Source organism: Brachyistius frenatus, unplaced genomic scaffold (genome assembly GCF_029030835.1).
Source record: "Brachyistius frenatus isolate BFR_SWC_R1_liver_20210118 unplaced genomic scaffold, ASM2903083v1 Contig_11, whole genome shotgun sequence".
Taxonomy (NCBI): Eukaryota; Metazoa; Chordata; class Actinopteri; family Embiotocidae; genus Brachyistius; species Brachyistius frenatus.
In genome coordinates, this window is record NW_027210610.1 from 175,312 (window position 1) to 198,004 (window position 22,693).

General features: G+C 43.5%; 1 protein-coding gene across 1 annotated transcript in view; it reads left to right on the top strand.

The window, feature by feature from the left end:
• Window positions 1-11,237, top strand: part of snx29 (sorting nexin 29) — a 147,606-nt gene extending 136,369 nt beyond the window's left edge. The window contains exon 21 of the mRNA XM_069691296.1: window positions 6,214-11,237. Coding sequence (XP_069547397.1) covers window positions 6,214-6,340 — 127 coding nt within the window. The 3' untranslated portion in view covers window positions 6,341-11,237. The remainder of the gene's footprint in view (window positions 1-6,213) is intronic.
• The last annotated feature ends 11,456 nt before the right edge of the window (window positions 11,238-22,693 follow it).

The window sequence follows — 22,693 nt, forward strand, 5'->3', positions numbered from 1 at the left end:
ATGTTCTGGTGCATTCAAAGAATTAGAGAGAAAATGACAGCAAGTGCTGAAGATAAAGGGAGCTGAACAGCAGAGGATGGAGAGAGAGCTGGTCTGAGGTCAGAGGAGGAGACAGAGGAGAGAGAGAAATACAGATCAGAGTTTATGAATCCAGATCTCCTGCTTAGGCACTCGGTGCTCAAAGGCCGGATGGATCCCTAAACTCCATAATGATGCTGCAGTGACCTCAATGCCTTAAAGAATGATGGTGTAGTACATTAAATACATTATTTGTATTTTAAGTGACAATATTCCTTCCAAAATGAAGTTACTGCTTCATCATAGTCTTTACGTATGAGCCAATCCTCCATAGGTTTGGTTTTTGTGTTTCTGCTGCTTTGATTTTACTCATCATTACTTTGACAAAAGTACTGACACCAGACGTTGCTATTTGATCTTTTACAGCATGAGAAATTAAGGCAGAAGTGGAGGGTATCTTGTGTTTTCAGAGGATCAAATAACCACACACAGTAGACAAAGTAGACAGGAACAGAAAACAGAATTCAATCGACTCTCTGTGTGTTGTCTTTTTTCAATTTTAAAATACAGTTAAATCAACTTGAGTGATGCAAAATTGAAAAAAAAATTGTTTAGTCGACATCAGAAATATTGGTCTTTAACTCGAGGTCCACTTACTAGTTTCTCCAAAGCCTTCGGCCATATCACACACTCGTCTTCAGTGGGTGCTGTTCAGTTTTCATGGAGATATATTTGTTGATGTACAACTATAGTTTCATTATTTGCTGTAAAGTTTAACAAGTTTTAATGCAGGTAGTTGTCAAGAATGAACTTTGAATCTTACAACACAACGTGTTAAAATACTGAGACAAACTTTCAGAAAACACAAGCATCTTGTACGCTATGAACACATTCAGAACTAAAGATATTTCCATCAGCCTCAGTTGTACTTTGTGTGTTGTGCTCACAAGCAAATGTTTCCTGCTAACATGCTAAATGACAGTGTTTAACATCATTAACCTTGTGAGCATGTTAGCATGCTGATGCTTGCTTTTTAGCTCCAAGCATTGCTGTACTTAAGAACAATCTCCTAAAGCTACTGGCATGGCTCTTGACACCTAGCAGGGCGCAATGCAGGGCCAAGTGTAACGCAATAGTTTCAGACTGACGCAGTTGTAACAGATACACTTACTTATATGTCAAGGCAGTGGCAAGTGATTGTGTGATTTACCAATTAATAAGCTTGTAATATGCACCTATAAAGGGTTCAGACACGCACACAGGGATATGCAGCAGCGTACAAAGACACACACACACACACACACACACACACACACACACACACACACACAATAAATTGTCTACATGAACAGATCTGTTTCCTCCACAGAGAAGTGCACCTGACTCCTAAAGGGAGTGGGAGATGACACTGATTCATACATTCAACACACACCGATGATTAATAAAGGCACCAAGTACGACCCCTTTGAACCACGCGTGTGTGGTGGCGGGGTGTGGTTTGGTTCAGCTGCAGGAGGGACTGATTGGGGGAGTGGTTCAAGGAACGGTGCCTGGAAGAGGCTTAATTGGCACAGCTGCAGGCAATTACCGTTTTGTCTCTCTCCATATAAAAGCACTAGCAGGTCACCATACGGCTCGCACTCCTGAGGACACAGAGCAGCAGGCTGGCTGCGGACAGGACATGCTGCGGACAGGACGTGTGGCGTACGCTCGAATGCCCGGCAGGAGACCACACGTGACTGAGAACATTGTTTATGCTGAATAAACACGGCTACCGACTGTACTGGGCTTATTGTTGTTCGTTTGGACCGGAAGAACCCACGGTGACGACAACATGTCTGTCACACTGGCACCCAATGTGGGGCCTGGCACGAAGACAGACGGTCAGCAAATGGACGTGGCGGTCATCACCCTGCGGCAGATGTTGGGGGAGATCGCGGCCATGCAGCAGGACCACGCCGAGGCCAACAGGGGGTTCCTGCCGGCGCTTTAGGCCCAGGCAGAGAGGCAGGCTGAGGCGCCAGAGCGGCTCGCAGCGCAGTCAGCTGCAGCCCCGCCGCCGCGGGCCTCTTCAACGTTGGTGTGGGTGCACCTACAGCAGCAGATGATGCGCAGTCTTTCCTCGGCATGTTCGAGGCAGTGGCGGAGTCGTGTGGCTTGCCAGCGGCGGAGTGGGCGGTCTGGCTCTTGCCGCTCCTGACTGGGGAGGCACAAACAGCAGCCCTGGGGCTTCCACCGGCAGCTAGAAACAGCAACGCCGACGTGAGGAAAGCCATCCTGGACCGGTTGGGCCTTTCGCCGGAGGAGCATCGACGGTGGTTCCGCGAGGCCAGGCTGGAGCCCGAGTACCGGCCCTTCACCCACGCCCAGCAGCTTAGGGACGCCGCGGCCAGGTGGTTGCAGCCGGGGAGCTCGGCGGGAGAGCAGGCCTTGCTGGAAAAGGTGGTGATGGAACAGTTTGTGGGGGGGCTGCCGGTCAAAACATCAGCGTGGGTCCGCTGCCACCGTCCCGCGTCACTGGCAACTGCCATCATTTGCCAGAGGACCACCTCGCTGTCCACCCCAGCGGTCAGCAAGACGGCACGCGCCCGCTGGATCCAGTCCGGCCGACTCCCGCCTCTCGGAGATGGTCACAACAGCAGCTCCCAGCTCGGCCGCTGCCATCTCCGCGGTCTCAGCCTCTCCCTCCGGTTGTGTCTCCACAGGTCCCAGCAGCTACAGGTTACTGGAACACAAAAGAAAAGTGGTTCAGAGGGAATTGGCTGCTATGCTGGAGATGGGAGTAATGGAAGAGTCCAACAGTGCCTGGTGTTGCCCCATTGTTCTTGTCATCAAGAAGGATGGATCTACACGGTTCTGTGTGGACTATCGCAGGGGGAATGATGTGTCACGATTTGATGCGTACCCAATGCGGGTTGACGAACTCCTGGACCGGCTGGGCACTGCGCGTTTCTTTACAACACTGGATTTAACCAAAGGCTACTGGCAGATTCCTCTCTCGCCGGAGTCCAAGGAACAAAACGGCCTTCTCCACTCCGTTTGGGTTATACCAATTCACCACCCTTCCCTTTGGGTTGTTCGGTGCCCCGGCCACTTTCCAACGCCTCATGGACCGGGTGCTGCATCCGCATGCTGCATATGCGGCCGCCTACCTGGATGATGTAATCATCCACAGCACCACCTGGGCGGAGCATGTGGGCACGGTGCTGGAGTCCCTGAAGCAGGCCGGGCTCACCGCCAACCCAGGGAAGTGTGCGGTTGGACGGACGGAGGGAGGTATGGTATCTGGGGTACCACTTGGGCGGCGGGCAGGTGCGTCCTCAGGTGGACAAGACTGCTGCTATCGCAGCCTGCTGGTGGCCCAAGACTAAAAAAGAGGTGAGGCGGTTTTTGGAGCTGGCAGGTTATTATAGACAGTTCATCCCGAACTTTGCGGATCTGACCAGTCCCTTGACCGACCTGACTCGGAAAGGTGCCTCAGATCCGGTCCAATGGACGGAGCAGTGCCAGCGGGTGTTTGAGAGGGTCGCATGTTACAGCATGTTACTTTGCGCTCAGATTATCTGCCGTTAAACAAGCAAAGACGGATTTGGACACGATCTGAATGCACTCATCGTGAGCTTTAGACTTCCTCATGTGCTTAGATCTTTAAATTACTCCAGGTTCTCCACCTTTTTATTTAACACCATGTTTTATATACTTGAGAAACTGTCCAGACAGCCGTTTACGTGCACACACTGATATACACAGATCTCCTTGAACCTCTCCAAACTCACTTCTTCGAGTTCGCATGCTGCAACTTTCCTCTCTTGTCTGGAGCGACGCGGTCACACCTCTCCTTAGATTTGCCAGCGCTTAGTATTCAGCTCGACCTCACCACTTCTATGGTTTACTTAGAACACAAAGTACACACACTCAGTCTCGCCTTATTGACCTGTTGCATCAGTGAAAAAAAAAATGTTTTCGACCTTTGTCTGACTGTCAAGAACAGTTTAAGACAGGCTGACCTACGAGTAAGGATTTAAGCATCAAAGGTGGTCGCCTAAAACAATTTACGTGGACTCATTGCTGTTGGTTTTTATTCTTAAGGCATGAGAAAATGTAGAGAGACTCGTTCATGATTCAGACCGTTTACTACACCCCACCTAATGCTGTCAGACAATCATTTTGATGCATGCTTGCACTTGTGCAGCTGTTGACTCTAATTAGGTTCCTCTGCATGTGAATTATTAGTATTCCAGCAGTGCCGGGGAAAGTTATTATCCTGCACAAATCAATATCATGTCCAAATGGGGGACAAACATGCTGAGAGACAGAAAAAAAAAATCTATAAGCATAATTAATTTGCCACATTTAGCTACTTTACCCAGTTTGATTCGAATAAATGAGACGGCTCACAGTTTCAGCTCGGCATGCCACCCTCAATTTAGGATGATTTTTTTTTTCTGATGCAACTCCCCATTGCATCATTGTTTGGCCCACCTCGGTCGAATTCAAATAGTGTGACTGCGTGTGATTGAACCTGCCTGGCACGGTGGAGATATGGGAATAAGAGGCACTTGAGCCGCTGCTTAATGTACAGTTTGTGCCGAGAGGAAATAATGTTGGCCATATTAACTAATTTGGGGCTGTTCTCTGATTGGCTGGTCACAGCGTCCCTGTACCCCCAAAAGCTGTTTGATCTTGATGGTTATGACACAGACACTTAGCTGCCATACATTTTTCATTCTTAAGTTTGAATCTGAACTCATGCTCTAACTGTCTCCTCCGTGTTTCTGCTTATTTTAACACATGCTTCCCTGCACTCTCAGTCTTCTGCTTTTTTTTTTCTGCCTTGCATGCGAGCATATGGCTCGCAGTGGCACCTTCAGCCAAAGCGCCACACCATGAGTGCATTTATTTTTAGCCAGCATTGTCCGAGCAGGGGAATCAAACTCCCTAATATGGGACGGCCCAGATGTCTCGGCCAATCTTAGTCACGGTGGTCGCTGTGCGTCATTAAAGAAGCCGCTCGGACATCAAGCAGGAAGTGCCCCGACTATTCACTGTTTTTCATATTTATTGAAAACCCCACCTCCGCACTGACCGCTGACATTACCGAGTCCCTGCTTCGTGACGAGCAGCAGGTGAGGGGTCACTGTCTTGGGGATGAAATCTTCAGGAAGAGAGCACGAAGCGCCGGCGTTTAACTCCCAACATTCAGCCTCCCCGCCTCTCATTTAATCCCTTTGACAAGGGCCTCTCATTCCTACTCGTCATTATCAGATAAGACTCGGGGATCAGCGGGTTCACATGTTTTCAAAATGGTCGTCAAGGTTACTAGGGCAATGATGTCATCAAGTGGCCAAAATGATTTCCTGCGGAGTAATGGAAAGCCTAAATATCACCGTGAGATCAGAATTGACTGTAATTTTATTCCCACTGTCAGGAATTACAATGCCATGATTACATTATGATATTCAGAAATGTATTCCATCTGAGTATATTAAATAAAAAAGGGGTCTTCATATTCAATTAGCTATTATTGAAATCCCTCCCTCTAACAGTGCTTTTGCAATCTTGCGGGTTTGTCAAGCAGTGGATTTCTTGTCAGGCTGAAACAGTGTTCATGCTGTAGGAGAATAAATGTTCTGCATTTAATCTGTTTAAACAATGGTCTCTCATTTTAGCATATCAGAAAGCAAAAAATAACATTGGTTGAAAAGTGTGTATATCAACCGACAGTTGTAACCTCACATCAGGCCATTTCAAGGCCAGCAGCTGTCCTTGGTGTGGTTACACAGTGTGGTAAAAAGCTCTGTTCATGACTAACACATCCTCTGTGTGGTGTTTACCTTTTGTGTAGAGATCAGTCCTGTATGCTCTCAGGGTTTGGTTAAAACTGCCTTTGCAGCTTTACTGAAAATGGAAGCAAACAGTCATTTAGAAACATTTTGCTGCTCTTTATAGTATAAGTGTGGTTCAACTATTTGATTCATGAGAGCTTCTCCATTTGCCGTTTTGACTAATGTCTGGTATTCGAGGGAAAACATCCTGTGGCAGAAAGGAAATGATGCATTTAGGCCACCAGATGCAGCATCAGTGGTGTGTTTGAATAATAACTTGGTAATAAACTTCACCAGATGTTCGTTTAAAGTGCACGGCTTTCTTTTTTTCCCCTTCTTCTCCTCCTTCCTGCTGTTCTCTCTCATCTAGAGACACACCCCAGGCCAACGACGGCGGACCCAAGACGCCCCGATTCAAGACTTCATCCCGCTTCCCGAGACTGGGCCGCAGCCGCACCCAGGAAACCAGACCTGAACCCCAGAGTGGTGACCTTTAAGCCCTTTGAGTCTTTGAACTAAAACAAAATCTCTGTTTAGGCTGAGGACAATAATGTTCACACAGGCTCACAGTGTGTGAGGACATGTAATGGACCTTAAAAGCCTAACAAGTAAAAAGCCTCAGTCAAGGAATGGATATGGATGCGTTCACATCGGAGGCCTCTTTCGGACAATATGTAAATGTTTCTGAGTGTTGCCTGGCTGAGTAAGGATAATAACTCCCCTGAGGCAGCCTATCGATGGGCCCAATCATACAGCACCTCTTACCTCACTGAGAGACCAAAAGACTCTCTGTAAACTGCACATGGACTAGCCTGGACTACTCTGTTATCTCAGACACTCTGAGATGATGGGGACATTTTTTTTTTCTTACTCGGCTTAGTTTTGTAGTGAAGGTGTATCATGATTACAGTGCCTACAGTGTTTTGTAGCTGCTTTTTCTGCTCCGGGTCGGGAGGGAAGGGTATGCATAGAGGTGGAGAGGGGGTAATTTAAAGTCTTCTCTTTTGGGAATGAATGTTGTTTTTCAGCTAATGTGTCAGCGTTATGGTGCCATTACATTCTAAATAGCAGTGATTCACAATCAGTGTTGTGGACCACCAGGCAATGGGCATTCCTTTTTCCTACTTCTGTTATATCGTTATTATGGCTTTTATAGAAAGTGTAACGTATCTTAATTTCACCAGGGATGCAGTAATTATCAAAAATACGTATTAAATCCCCCCCCCAAAAAAATCTATTTTTTAAAGGATTGGGGTTAAACTGCATCAATAAAAACAAGATGTCTTGGGGACTGCACAAAAATTATTGGGGTGGGGAGTTGGTGGAAATCTTTATTACACTTTTTGAAAAAGTAAGACCCCCTTAAGAGTTATCAATATTTTTTGGACCCTTTTCCCATGACTTAGGAAAAAACAAAAAACAAAACTGCAATACCCTCCAATATCTCAAAATATAGTACAGTTGGCAGAACTAATTTCATGATTGATAACTGCCATGGATAATAATTTTTACAGTATCCACTTATTAGCACAATAGAAATGGAATTAGAAATGTCAAAATGTATGCCAAACATCACAAAATCAGGCATATCCCAGCTATTCTCTATGTTCCAATCAAATATAATAATAAATAACAAGTGAATATATAACATGTTACTTTTGCTGGGTAGTAGCAACAGGGAACTCTGTGGCCACAAGTGGTAATTACAGGATTCAGGTGCATAAAATTGTGCTTCACAACTGCATGTGCAAAGAGATAAACCCAATAGCAACTGCTCTCAGGGCCAAAAAGGCAACGCCTATATTATCATAGAGCTTGGGGTTATGTACGTAACCAAAGTTCTTTTCTACCTCCAGTAAGAAAGAAATAAGACAGTGAAAAACTTCTGGACATGAAAAGACCAGTACTGACATTGCCATGGTAAAGGCCAAGACCCACTCATGCCGTGCTGGTCTACAGTTTCCCCGATACCAGAGGAAGCTTTTAGACAGGGAGCGTGCCGGAGGTCTGATGTATGACGCTGCCTTGTAAGAGTATCTGACTCCTGAGATCCTAACGCTGGCTGGAAAGGCTGGACACAATTACAAGAAGACAGGGATCATACCGTGTCACCTGCAGCTGGCTGTTCGCAGTGACAAAGAGATAAACAAGCTGCTGCTGGCAAAAAGTGCACTTGGAGATGTGACACCTAAAGTTACATAGTGCAAGAAAAGGCGTTCAGAGTGTGGAGGGGGAACGAAAGAGGTGCCACTCTACCTATTAAGTCAGTTTACCATATAATTGAAGCTGTATAATGTAAAATAGTCACAAATTGAGGCTTTAAATCAGGTTATACAGATGACACATTCAACTATTTCTTTGTTAAATTGGACAGGAACCCAACTAATAGGGTATTAAACATTTAATCGTTAATACATGTATTTATATTATTTATGTTTGACATATTGGATGACTGTAACGGGAAAAATTTAATCCTAAAACAGTGACATGATTTTGTCCTTTGAATGTGGATGAGTGCACCTTCATGACCTGTGGCACACTTTAAATTAATCTTTTGTGACTTAAAAAAAAAAAAAAAAAAATTAATTAATTAAGCTTAAACGTGAAGAATGAAATCAAAACTTGGGGTCTTTAAAATATTAAAATACCTTGATATTTGCTTCCGAAACAGGCAGACTACTCTCCCTTGGGCCAAAGGAAAAAATTCATACACCTCCTTCTTTTCTCCTCCTAATAAATTTTGGACAGTCCCTTATTAAGAAAGGACATAAACAAATAAGCATACATTCTTTCTTTCCACATATCGAATTGTTTTAGTTCCATTTCAAATACCTGCTGTGATGTACATGATAAATTAGAAGGGAAATACTGTACCATTCAAACAGATGGGTAAGCTGTGAGTTGGACGGAGGGCTGCCTGGCTGGACGGAAAAATGCAATGTTTCATGATTATTTAGATAATCTGAATTAATGCAGTGTTACGTTGCAAATGAATGTTTTTAAAAATGACTAAACACTTTAAGAAAAGCTTCTTGGAGTGCAGAGAAAGGGCTGCTGTGCATCAAATGTGTGTAAAACAGAAACTCATGCATATGTATGAGTTACCCAGGAGTAGTCAGAGACTACGTTCAAACGAGGAGTGATTGTGTTAGAAAGGCTTTGGAAAACTTGAATCAAAGGACTGGCTCGCAAAGCAGTAAACACTGTTCAGCCATCACTGATGGAAGGTGAACAAACAAGGCTTGTGGGTTTTAATTAAGTTGTTATTCTTACACAGAAATGAACCTCACAAGTACCCAGCAACTGGTAAACACTGCACAAAGTTGTCAGGAAACTCTCACAAGGATGCCGTCAAATAAAGTTTTTTTCATTATACTTCCCAGAGACCTTTTACAGAAGGATTCTGTTTGTGAGTTAAATGTGGTGAGCTGACTAATAAAACGTCAAGAAAACTAGAGGGGCCTCATGGAGCACAGATCCCCACCAAGGCCAATAGTAGGATTTTTTTAGAATTGAAAATCTGCAACCACTTTTTTTTTTTTTTTTTTTATCTCCGGACAGATTTTAAATTTGACAATGTTACGAGTATAACAATTCTGATTCTCCCCTATAAAACGACTGTCCCAAAGTGCTCCATGACGACTGCATGATGTAATACATTTGTATCCCATAGGATTATTAATACCTGTGAATGTGGATTTTAATGAGCAGTTGTCGTATTTCTAGGATGGCCTATGTTTTTTTTTTCCCCCTATTGAAACGTACCGCCGATTACTGGATTTTACAATGTATTGCATTTAGTAAGCTGAATGCCCTATCTCGCAATGTTTATCAAAGTGAAAAGTAATTTGTTAATCTGGTTTGTGATTCGGGTTCAAAATTGAATGGGATCTTCCTTGGCTCATGCTACATCCTACGACCGAGTTGCATGAAAACGAGACCGGTGGTTTTTCCGTAATTCTGCTGAGAAACAGACAGACAAATAAAACACACTTTAAACATAACTTTTTGGCGGAGGTAAAAAGGATACACGACAACAAACTTTTTTTAAAGACCACGTTTGATACATGTACATCAGTTTGATAAACAGCACTGCTGTCGCATCCTATCTAGAACGTGTAATGTTAACTTAAACACAGATTTCTATCGAGACTATTCTCTGCTGTGACACAGTAAAACAGTGGAATTGGTGGTATTTTAGCTATAATACTGCCTTATATTCATTAGAAAAATCATCACCGGATCATACTACGGTATAATCTGCAAATAGCATTGTCTTATAGTCTCTATGTTATAACAATAAGCAAGTAGCCTTTTCACAGACAGCTCTTTTAAAGTAAAGGTTGGGGTCAGTTTATTTGTTGAGCCACTGGTGGGCCTCACATCTCGGTACAAATATCCATATTGTATATCATATGTGGTAATGTACAGTGCAGTAACTGTGTACAGAAAGCTATCGCTAAGCGAGCACTACACCAGTTTAGCATTGCACTACTTTACTCGGTGCAGACCGGTGCCTCCATGACCCACAATGCAACTCAACCACTGACGATTGGAGAGTCGGGTGTGCTCTGCTAATAGCCGCTAGTAAAGGTCCGCTAAGCTCTCACTTCTTTTTAAGTCTTCAGCCGTAACTGACGCCGACCCGTGTGACATCACTTGAGGCAGTTTGTCCGATTTTGCGCAGCTCCCTCTGTAGCCACAAAAGGCTTTAAACAGTATTTTTTTCCACATTTGTAATAGTAGAGACTTGCAAACAGACTTTGATTTGAAAAGAAAAAATAAAGGATGCAATTATTCCACCGAGTGAAATGCTCTCAACACATTTATTGACCCTCTTTTATTTTGGTGAAAAACACGGTTTTTGTTTACAGGAAAACTCCACAGGGTACCTTTGAACCTGAAACTTGGCGACCATTGTTGCCCACCAGGGACCTCATTGATTTGAAATATTTTTTTTAAAAGTATCTCAGGTACTCTTAATGCACAACACAAGCTATTTATTGACAACAACACAAAAAACACAAAAACAGGCACATGCTTCACAAAGAGATTCCTGGTGGATGTGCAGCTGCACTCCTCTCTTTTGGGAGTATAGAAGTTTTCCTGATATGATTACAGACATCAATATTCTTACGAATGGCTCCATCTCCTTCCCTCATAATCCTCCAGACACTCGATGAATTAACTCTCACTGTACGTTGAGGCTGGTAACCCGAGAATGACAAGCAGAGGAGGTGAGATTGGCTGATTGAGATTCATCCACAGTGTTCTGTTGCAGTATGCTTTGTCTGTTCTTTGTGTACTTTTCTGTCTTTGCCTTAGTCAGCAGTCGGGCCTTATCTATGTGTCACAGCAAAGAGCGGGTGAACAATAAAGTACGATGTGTACAGTACTTACACTATACAAAACGCCTCTGTGTCGGTGTTGTCATTGGTAACCGTTTTGCTTGCACATATGGATGGACGAGAAAGGCAGTAACACATTTCTGCTGCAACAGTGAGCTTCGCGTGTGAATGTGTCACAGTACATTTACGTGTTCATGCATGTGTATATATACACACACACGCACACACACAGTAGGTGTGTATGATCTTATTTAAAGGCAGGTGTGTGCTACACCGGGAATCTGTTTACATGTTTCGCATATGAACTGTGTGCCTGAATGGATAATGAATAAACATGTGACTTATCATTTTCGGGGCATCTGTTTTGCTGCTTCAGTAGGTAGTTTGTGAGCTTTTATTCAAACCACCCAGCCAGTTTGTGAGACATGGCTCTGGTTCAGAAGAGAGCGAGCAGACTGGCGAGGGTGTACAAAGTGCTCGTTGTCCAATGACCAGAAAATTGGTTACAAGCCCGTTTAAGATGTGGATGACTGCTTTTAGCAATGTTAGACACCACACACACACACACACACACACACACACACACACACATACACATACACACAACAGGCTGCATGCAGGCCAAGTACATCAAGTGCTGACACTAGACAGGCCCTGCAACGATTCTATTGTTTTAATGGAATAGAACAGCCTGGCTTTGCTCTGGTACTCACTTAGAAATCACTCATGTAAAATGAGTTGCTCAGCCTGTATGTGTGAGTATAGTGATCAGTCTTGTAGATTGGTTGTGTTGGAGGAGATTGATGGGTCACAAGCTGACTGAACTTGATTTGGTTTTTGCACTTTGTAACGATTTGGAGCTCTTTAGCCGTAAATTTAAACCTGAACTGCTCACATCAATGGAGGCTAAAAACAGAAGGAACGGCTGCTGCCGTCAACACCAACCCCGACTAAGCATGATGCATCCCATGGGCTGTAAGGTACATGTGAGTCTAATCTCTTTCCACCAGTTATAGGCAAGATGAGGTTCCAACAGGAACATCCTCACATTAAACTTGCCCCACATTTTTAAAAGAGTATTATTTTAATCATATTTCATAATTTTTTTTATTTAGAATGTTAATTGTCTATAATATTATGTTTAAATGTAATTTAAAATACACATTCATTTTTTTGGATCATGACCCTCCATCCAGGTACATTTTTGGCCCTTCAGAAGAAACAATTTAAATTAAATGACATATGACTGTAATACAGAAACGGTAGAAATGTTTTGAATTCACAAAAGCAATGTAGACGATTTTGAATAAGATCGTTTGAGCCTATCACCTGCTTTGACATTTGACTGCCCATTTTTGATATTAAAAATCCTCAGGGGTGAAACCAACACAAAACTATAATGCCTTTATTGTGCGAAAGGAAATTTTCTGACAACAAAAGTGGCGTTAAAAAAAGAAAAGCTTCCTCCTCATCTTTCCTAAGACTGTCCTTGTGACAGTGTCTACCAGTCAGTGTATGAATAAATGTGTCGCATTTCACCTCGTCCTCCCCATCCACTCTTTCTTTGTCCTACTCTCCTGCCTCTCCTTGAAGATATGGAGGTCCTTCTCCAATCATTTTTACAGGACAGTATGTTATTACCAAGCTCTTACCGTAAGACAGGGGACTCTGGTTTAAACAAGGTCACCGTATAAGCAGGAGTCCTATCTCTCCACCACACAATGCTGTCTTGGCATCGGAATGCATGTTTATTATAATGATAAGGGACAGGCTGACGTCTCAGGCACCCTATAGACAGCGGGCCCTTGACTGAGCAGCGTCCTAATGGAAACTGAGATTAGCATGTGCTTCATACTAATGCTTGTAAGAAGGGCAACTGCAGCAGATGCTCCTCAGAGACTGGAGTCAGCTTTGCTAAGCTGCAACCATCTGAAGCAACTAATTACAGCAACTTTAGCTTGTGCCACTTTTGCTTGCTGAGACATTTTGCATGTTCATCTAGGATACTTTTCAAATTGTTGTCTGATAGATAAACTGTCGTGATATGTTTGGTATAAACAGCATTGAATCCTTAGCACTCATAGAAAACTTGTAGTTACTGGCCTAAAGGGAAATTCACTGGTGTTATTTAGCATTTTTGCATATAAACTTATCACCACAGTCTTTTGTATTATGCCAAAACTAGAATAAATCCTTTGGCCTGTTTCCTCACCATCTGTTACTTAAATAAGTTGCATTAAGACTTTGTCTTTGTTTTCTGGTGTCAGTTCCCAGCAGCCTTTGCTTCAGTCTGTTTTCTTAATTTTTCCAGTTGTGATTATTTGTCAGAAAACAACACCTGCATCTGAGCATGGGCAATTTTTAGTTGTATTCACCGACTCCTGTTGGCAGCTGGCAGACTCAAAGGTTCACTGTGTTCCTTGCAGAGCTCATACTTTGTGGATGGATGCTTGCTGTTGACTACAGTGCAGTGTTCAATATAATAATCCCCTACAAATCTGTCCAAAAACTGAATGACCTGATTCTAAAGACTTCACTGTTCTCATGGTTAAAGGACTTTTTCAGCAGCAGACCCTAAAAAGTCAGGCTGGATGTTATACCACCTAAAGTCTGATCCTGAACCCAGCAGCACCCCATGGTCTCCGAAGCCCCCTCCAACACAGCAAATTTGCGGACGACACCATCATAGCAGGACAACTAATGAATAACAATGAAACCCTCTACAGAGAGGAGGTTGGGCACGTTGCTGAGTAGCGTTCCCATGACAACCTGACTTGAATGAATAGACTTGAGAAGATCAAGATCAGTTGAGCTCTCTGCCCTCCACCGAAGAACGGAGGAGGTGGAGACGGTGGAGCTTAATTACATCATGGCAGACCTCACGATGGTCGGTAGATGTCTGTCACCAAGTGAAGAAGGCCCAGAAGAGATTATAGTTTCCGAGGAAATTTCACGTGGCAACCTATTGTGACATCACCCTTTGGTTTGTGAGTGGCCGTTTTGAAACCCCCGACTTTGATATTTTGGCCGTCGTCATCTTGGTAACTTGTAGTCAGAAGGGACCGGATTTGGATGAGCTCGGGAGGAGTAAAGGGTGGCTCCACTTTTACATAGAGTCTGGTGGAAGTTCAAACGGTCCCAGCTGCTGGTAAACTTTCACCGTGCCATCATCTTCCTCACACCGCTTCCCCTCCCGCTCTGCCTCTCTCACGCCCTCCTCCAAACATCCTCTCTCTCTCTCTCTCTGTCTCTCTTTCTCACTCTCCATATCTTGTTCCCACTGAGACTCAGCCTGCTCTGCACATTGTATTTACTCAGCCAGTCACTGGCTGTCTCTGTTTATTACCTATTCAGCGATGAGGCCGGAGAGACAGAGAACTGGCCCCTTGGAGGATTTCCCCCTCAACCCTCCCGCTGCCGTCTGTCGCTGAATCTTAAAATGCAGTGTTGGAAAATTGATTGTTTCAGGGTTTTTTTTTCCCCTTTCATCTTTTTCAATTTATTCCGTATCGAGCGCAGACTCCTGCCTGTTACGTCAAGCAAAGTTCACAGGACCCATAGTTCCAGGGAGCAGGGGGTTGGATCAGGAAAATGGCTGTACCTGGCACCGAAGGCTCTGAACACAGGATACATTTCTGTTGTATCTTATCTGGAAGAAATCCCAAATTAAGCTGTAATGGATTATGTTAATTAATATGCTATCAGTTCTGGGAACATGGGAAATAAACTGTGTGCTTTATCCCTAAAATGTTTATCGACTTCCTCAGAATGAAGGCAGCATACAGCACTGTTAACATCGAGTTAATTAGATAACAGATATGCTGATTCTGTCCATGTTGGGGCCAGATAAGAAAAGAGACACAAATAAATATGTGACACGGCATGTTAATTTCCAGATGATGTCGTGGGTAAACAGGCAGTATGGACGGTGTTGCAGTTTCCCATTACTCACCTTCAAAGCTGCAGTCTGGGATGCAGCTCTTGCCGTGAAGAAACCAACATTTTCTTGGCTCTTCTTTTGTTCTCATCCTCTCGTATGACTTTGTTTCCTTCTCCCTGCAGCCTGCCTCCCCTTCACAATTCAATCAGATCCTGAAGTGTGCTTTCACTGCCTCTCAAAGCTATCACAGGCTTTCACAATAGCTTATGGCATCCTTTTGATCAGCCCAGGAGCTTGATCAGAACACCTCGAAGCGCTGCTTAAACCGCAGTAAGGGAGGAGGTGCGAGGTGAGCGGGGGTGAGGTGTGGTTGCACCGAGCCGGCGACAGAATTGCCAATGATGGCTGCGGCTTTTAGAAGGAGCCTGGGAACTTGTATCAGCTCAGAAAAAAATAATTTAAATAGACTGCAGTTAGCCCACATTAAACAAATCGCCAATGGAGGACATCTCAGTGCTATATTTCATAACTAAAGTGAGGCGTTACCGTGCAGATTTAGATTAAGTCAAGCTTGGATATAGATTAAACTGCACAACACAAATGTGTCAACAGAAAATGAAATAACTAAATTCACTATACCATCAGCATGCAAAGGCGTTTCATTTGAAAAAGGTGACAGAAAGATGATCTTTGAAATTGAACTCAAAGCTGCACCAATCAATGATACTTAATTAACAATTGGAAAAAAATAATCGAGGTGTTGCTAAGAGTGACGAACCCAGAATTATCACCCGGCCTCCCACAGTAGGTGTAGTGCTGCTGGAGCACTCCAGAGATGCTTCAACACTTAATTTCTCTATGTGAGGAAATAAAATGTCTGCAGTTCCTTCCTTAGAGACAAACCACAAACCGTGCAAAGGTGCGCTCCGGTACTTAAACAAATAGCACTACACACTTGCTGCCAAGAGATGTATACAGCATATTTAAGTCATTAGTGATTATTATTTTTTTTGACAAAACAGTTGTTTCTAGATGTAATGAAGTTTTATTTTCAGCCAAACTCCACTAAGATACCCAATGTCCCATCAAAAAAATGCAGACAGCCAAATTCAGCAACAAGGTAGTAAACACAGTGGAGTATTTAGCAGCTCGTACCAGCGTTGGAGAATAGTCTGGCTTCACCTGTAGTTCTTTAAAGCAATCACATTCATCTTTGACAGCACGAAACCAAGGATTTCCTCGCAAAATAGTGCCAGGGGATCATAATCTGGTGAGATGTGGGGAGCCCGGCCTCGGTATTAAAATGGATCATCCAAGTCTTCATCAAAACTTGTCATTTTCAGCGTGAAGGTTTCTAGTTCGGAGACTATGTAGCTAACAAGCCAGATACTTTTCACAAGAGTTGGGAGGCCAAAACAGAGTTGAAAGAAGTGTGAACACTGGACTTTTTTAACAGTTGGTTTCACTGCCACCGTGAGGGCTAAGAGTTAATGCATGCAGCTCCGTGCATGTCTACTAACCAGAATCTAGTAGTTTTAGTGTTATCTTGTGCTTCTTTGTCTTACCACAGCAAATGTCCTTCTACAACTTTCTGACTAAATAAATATGTAACATGCACTTAATGGCTGTTTTTACTGGACAGAACTGGAACTGGATGGAATCAGAAAGGCGTATTTGATTTTGCTTGCTGTGTGCGATTGCAGCAGCAGCCAATTCCATGAATTAACTCTGTCTCAGTCCTTCACTGCTCACGAGTAATGTAGAAGTTCCAGAGGCATTAGAGCCAAGCCTTCTTTCAGAATTTTCTGTACCTGCTTAATCCTCTCCGGGTTTACCTGGGCTGAAGCCAATCCCAGCATCCACTGTGTGTAGGGCAAGGAGACACCCTGCAGGAGGTGACTCCACTGCTGAGCTTACACAGCCAGGCGCACGCGTTCATGACTGTTGGCTATATGGGCTACATTCACACCTGTGGACTTCAAGGACTGCTCTGGATATCTTAGCAGACTCAGGAGACAACCCTGATGATAATGAAGCATGTGTGCAGAGAGTAGCAAAAGCCAAACTATCTGAGCAAGTTTTTTCAACTAACTGAGCCAGTAGTACTTCTTATGAGCACGTGAATACAGTATGCTTACTAGTTACAGTTTATGTTGCTTCTTATTTCATCATTAAGTCTGAAGTGAGGTAGCATTGGTGTCCAAAAACCAGTAATGTAAGTTTAAAAAAAAAAAAAAATCATAACAGTCTTCTTGGCGTATTAAAAAGTGTGTCAAGACCACAGTGTAGCTTTCTGCAGGTTGCATTTGACACTGAAAGAAACATGTTGTTACATGGATAGGACATTTCAAACTGCAGTCTCCTATCCACCTGTTTTTGAATTATTAAACATAAATTACATGAACACAGGATTATGGCCAGATTAACCCCAAAAAGTCAACTGGAAGACTATATGAAACATGCTTTGCAGAAGTGCAAGTATCAAAAGATTGTCTTCCTCAATGAAAATGCTAAAACGAAAATGTCCAGGTCAGACTCAAAGGTCTTTGCCCACCTATTCAACATGATAAATAAACAATACAAAAACTGTATTTTGACACAGTGACGTACAAGATGCGACGCTTTGGCATTTGGACAGGAGGAGGTGGAGACTGAATCACCAACCTTATAATTTGTGAACAACCCGCTCCACCATGTGGGCCATAGCTATCCCCAAAGCAGTCCCAAAGCAGTCCCCAAAGCAGTCCCAAAGCAGTCCCCAAAGCTGTCCCCAAAGCTGTCCCCAAAGCAGTCCCCAAAGCTGTCCCCAAAGCTGTCCCCAAAGCAGTCCTCAAAGCTGTCCCCAAAGCAGTCCCCTTGCGCAACGATACACCATTCCCAGCGCTCCTGTCATGCTTGAAACCTTAACTGGGAGTCCCGTTCCGTAAACGCATCAAACACCATCTGGCATTCGCCCTGGATTTCCTCCACAGAATCAAAACATCAAAAAGCTTCAACTACAACTTTATTTCTGGGAACAGAAAGAAGCCACATGGAACCACATCCGAATGACAATCGTATAGAAACTTGAGCCTTTTAAAGATGTTGTGAGTCGGCACATTGTCATGTTGGAAAACCGATGCACAGTTGCCTCAACGTCTCAGAAGAACTCAATGTTGACAGCCTGGTCATGAGGGAGGAATTCATGCTGCACAACCCCTCCAATGTCAAAGGCCCCTGAAGTTCTTTGGCCCTGAGGGAGCTTTTCCTGGTTGGTAGTTCAGTCTTGATTTTTGATCCAGTCTTGGATTACCAACCAGGCACAGAAAAAATATGTTAAGGAAGTCCAACCTGAATCTCTCTGAATGTTACATAATGTTTCTTAATGTTAGTAATGGTCACTGAACCCCTTCCTGCTCCTGGAGCTAAACTCAATCAGTGAGTAACACAGCTTACTTATGCCATCAGACTTTATCAATAACAAGGCTGAGAGCCATTCAGACAGCTTGATTTAAAATATTCTATCATGCAATTAATGAGAGTGGGATTGTAATTGGACACTTCATAAAAGGAAGTGGTGCTTTACGGCCAGAACTGATGACCTTTAATAGATGCAAGGGTTGGATGAGGAGGTGGAAGACGAAAGAAGAAGATTGTCTTTAATGAGCCTCAGGCTGTAAGACTGGCCGTACTTGTAGAAATACTACTGACAATGTCCTAAAAGAAAACCCGGTTGTTTGAAGTATCGTTATTTCCTCCCACCTTCAAATCCTCCTTTTTTTTTTTTTTTTTTTTTAGCTTATTCCTGCTCTTTCGTGTCTCACCTGGTCCTGTTTCTGGCTCCAACATTACATTTTTCGTAGTTAACCCCAGACAGTGACCCCTGTTATTACCACAGACCCTCTATGTCTGTTCTTTAGTCGACCCGAGCAGACAGACAAACAGACAGATGTTAGAAGGGCACAGACAGAATTGAAAATGAAAAATATGAAGCACAGGAAGAAGGGAAAGCAGGGGAGTGAGAGGAGAAAGATGTGAAGGAGTGAGAGGAAGTTACGGAGCAATCAAGACAAAGAGGAAACAAAAGAGGATGAGAGAGGAGGAGAGTGGGTGGAAAGAGAGGGAGAAAATTGAAATCGCCAGAATGAGACAAAAGATGGAAAGAAATGGACGGAGAGAGGAGCTACCCGCCTACCCTCCTCTTCAGAAACGGAAATGGAGCGTACAGAGGAGACAGAATTCAAAGGCAGAGCCGGCAAACACGCCACAGCGGCTCCATCTCATGTGCGCCGAACGAAGGTCAGTCTCATTTGTTCTCCGCAGAAACAAGGGGGTCCTTCATGGGATGAAAGAGAGAGAGAGGAGGAGCGTGAAAAAGGATGAGAGGTGAGGGGAAACATGAAGGTTGATTCCATCTTGTGTGCTCTTGTCACCAGACACCAGCAGACAAACACTAGGGAATACATTTGACTGTCAAACAGGTGCTTCTCATGAATGTGTGATGGTGTTGACCGTGCAGCACTGCATATGAATGGTGTGTGGAAAGATGGCCTTCACTGGTGGAAAAAAAAACAAGACACGTTTTGACGGCATTCACTAAAATCCTTTCCCAAGTTCTCCCCAGGTCTCTCTTCAGGGCGGAACAAGGCAACTTCTGCATCTTTGGAGCCCGAAGTGACTGATCTGATGAATCTGATGAATTCAAGCCCAAAAAAAAAATCTTTTCAAGGTGACAAAATTACAAGAGGAGGGTTTATGGAACTTTAGAAAATAGGAGTGAAATAAAAAATGAGAGAAAAAAAGGAAATTCCTTTCTTGCATTTCATCATGATCACATTTTATGAGCCTGAGTGTCAAGTCTTCTGTTCCTCAAGGCCTTATTCTCTTTCAGTCCACGGTGAATAAGAAATCCTTTGTGACAGCAGACAGTTACAGGTGGCACTGATGACACTGGTTAACAGCTGTGTCACTTACCAGTGACTGGTATTGTGCCTGCTGGCTGATGCCTGGTGCACCCAAGGTTTCAAATCTTTTAAAAAAAAGTACAAGGCCGCGTACATGACAACAAATTTAACCGATATATGTAATCTGGCGATTCCAGGGACGAGAGAATTCACAGAAACCGTTGAGATCAAACGTGATTTTAGAGCAAAACAAACATGGAGGTGGACAGTTTTTGCTCTTGTGTGTGTGTTTTGCACGATAAAACAAAATTGGAGAAGAAAACAGGATGAAGTCATGAAGACGCAATCTGTAGAGATTTTGCACTAAGGGCCTAGTTGTGAAAGCGTGAACTTTTTTTTTGAAGGCAAAATGTGATACTGACACGGTTTCTGGTACAGTATACACGGTAACCTGACTGCACCATAGGCCTGTCAATCAAACAGGGACTTGTATCTAATTAATGATGGAATTATTTTCAGATTCATCAGATTTCTTATGTTTTCTGATGTTTTTTTTATCCTCCGCTCAAACAGTTCTTACACCTGAAGATTTCAGCCCGATCTTCTTTTATGTTTTATCACCACATAAAATATCTTGAGTGATTCTGCGATATCAGCCATCATGAACTCAGTGTGTTTATTTACTTCTGTATTTATATGATATACGTGTTAATTTGCACGTACAGTGGGGAAGTGAGATCCAAATCACAAGTGGTAACTCAAATGTATGTTAATGTCAGGTGTGAACAGCCTACGAGGAGTTTTGACAGCCTCTTCCCCTCCAGCACTGCACGCAGATTGTCCAGCTCCACGGCCGGTAATGAGCCAGCTCTCTAAATACATTTGTTGAGTCTTTATATACTTCCTAATTAATTGGATCAGCAGAAGAAATAATTGCCCATTGAATGAAATTGATTATTCTGTGGCCAGAGTGGTAGAGAGTGCAAGCGTCACGTTTTGCTTCGTTTAAGTGACTCCCAAAGAAGCTGAGGATTTAAGGTTAAGAACATCTTAAAAACAGCCTACATCTGCTGTTTCTGTGACACGGGTTTTCTCGCCGACAGCACAGCAAGTATCACTGAATGTTAAGTGTGTTATTAAGAGGTGTATTTATGCACAGACTGTTTCTTCAATGCAAGGAAGTGATAATTTAGTTTCCTCTTTAATTTGGGAAGACTACTGAAGTTTCCAAACTACTGAGTCATAGGTGGAATCCTTGTGATTTGGTGCCTAGAAAGACGCTGTGCCGAGCTGTGAGAAATCACACTCTTAGCACTGTAGATTCCCTCTTCGCCTACGTACGGCTTCCCTCACATGCTACAAGTCTTATTGCAAGTCTTAATGCTTTTCTGGAAGAAGGTACATTTACGTGTACGTGCACTTTTCTTCTACTGTTTGAGACATCAGTTGTGTGTTCACGAGTGCCTGCAAAGAACATGTTTTATTGTTTGCTCATGTGCACGAATGCTATATGTGCTTGTGTGTGTCCCCACGATTCTGTTGCTTGTGCTAATTACCATTATTTCTCAGCACCAGTGGCGACTGCTGCTATTTCAGAGAGGTGCGACAATCACACCATGTTGGGTTGGCCGGGCTGCTTGCCTCGTCTTCACAGGTTATGCTCACCTTTTTTTTGTTGTTGTATTTTAATACTGCTGACAACTGGCTGTTCAGTTCTATTTTTAACAGGTCTGTGACTGCATTTGCAAAACAGGTGGCGTTTTCACACAGACAGGTGACGGCACATTTAGCATCCATTAATACATGTCAATGTACAAACATATTTCCAGACAGCTCTATTTGCAGGTCTAACACAAAATTGTTGGTGTAAGAAAGAAACTTTTCATCCCAAGCTGTCAGTTCTTGCAACACCAGTATACCACACTCATCCCCCTTTGCTAAACAGCTAAAAATGCCAATGGGAACCTGGGGGGATTGGGAGCTGCTCAAAAAAGTTTTATTCCTCAATAGATTGTGGATGAGAAAGTTAGAAATCTCTGTACTAAGAGAAGCAATTATTGAGTGATTTGTATTGACCCCGTTAAATCCCCCAACTGTGATGTTTCTGAGAGTACAGTAGCTCCAGCTGTAACTCTTGTTAGTAGAATATGAGTGTATACACACCACCATACTGTGTTTGGAGTAGTTGTCTAGTCCCATTTTGCAGGTCTTTCAGATTACATAAGACGCTCACAATAAACCTCGGTTCTCCTTGAAACCTCCCAACAGCCCTGGTGGTAGTACAGTATGTGGCAGTCGGCTTGTTGGGTCTGTGTCTGTGTTTGTGTGTGTGTGGGCTCTCGTGAAGCTGAGGGAGCTTGTGTTGTTATGGTTCATTATTAATGTGTGTGTGTGTGTGTGTGTGTGTGTGTGTGTGTGTGTGTGTGTGTGTGTGTGTGTGTGTGTGTGTGTGTGTGTGTGTGTGTGTGTGTGTGTGTGTGTGTGTGTGTGTGTGTACTATATATGAGGAAGGAAAGGGAGAGACAGTATGGGGAAAACTGAAAGACAGAGAGACAGACGAGAAGAGACATTTTCTCATGGGAGTAATTACATGTGGCCCAGGGCAGAGGGTGCCATCTCTTTGTCAGGTCTGGAAGACAGCCACCGCTCCACCTACAGCTGGAAGAGGACATCCCTGCTCCAACAGGGTGAAAGGGATTTGTGAGCAGATAAATGAACGGCTGGTAGGGTAGTTTTGTG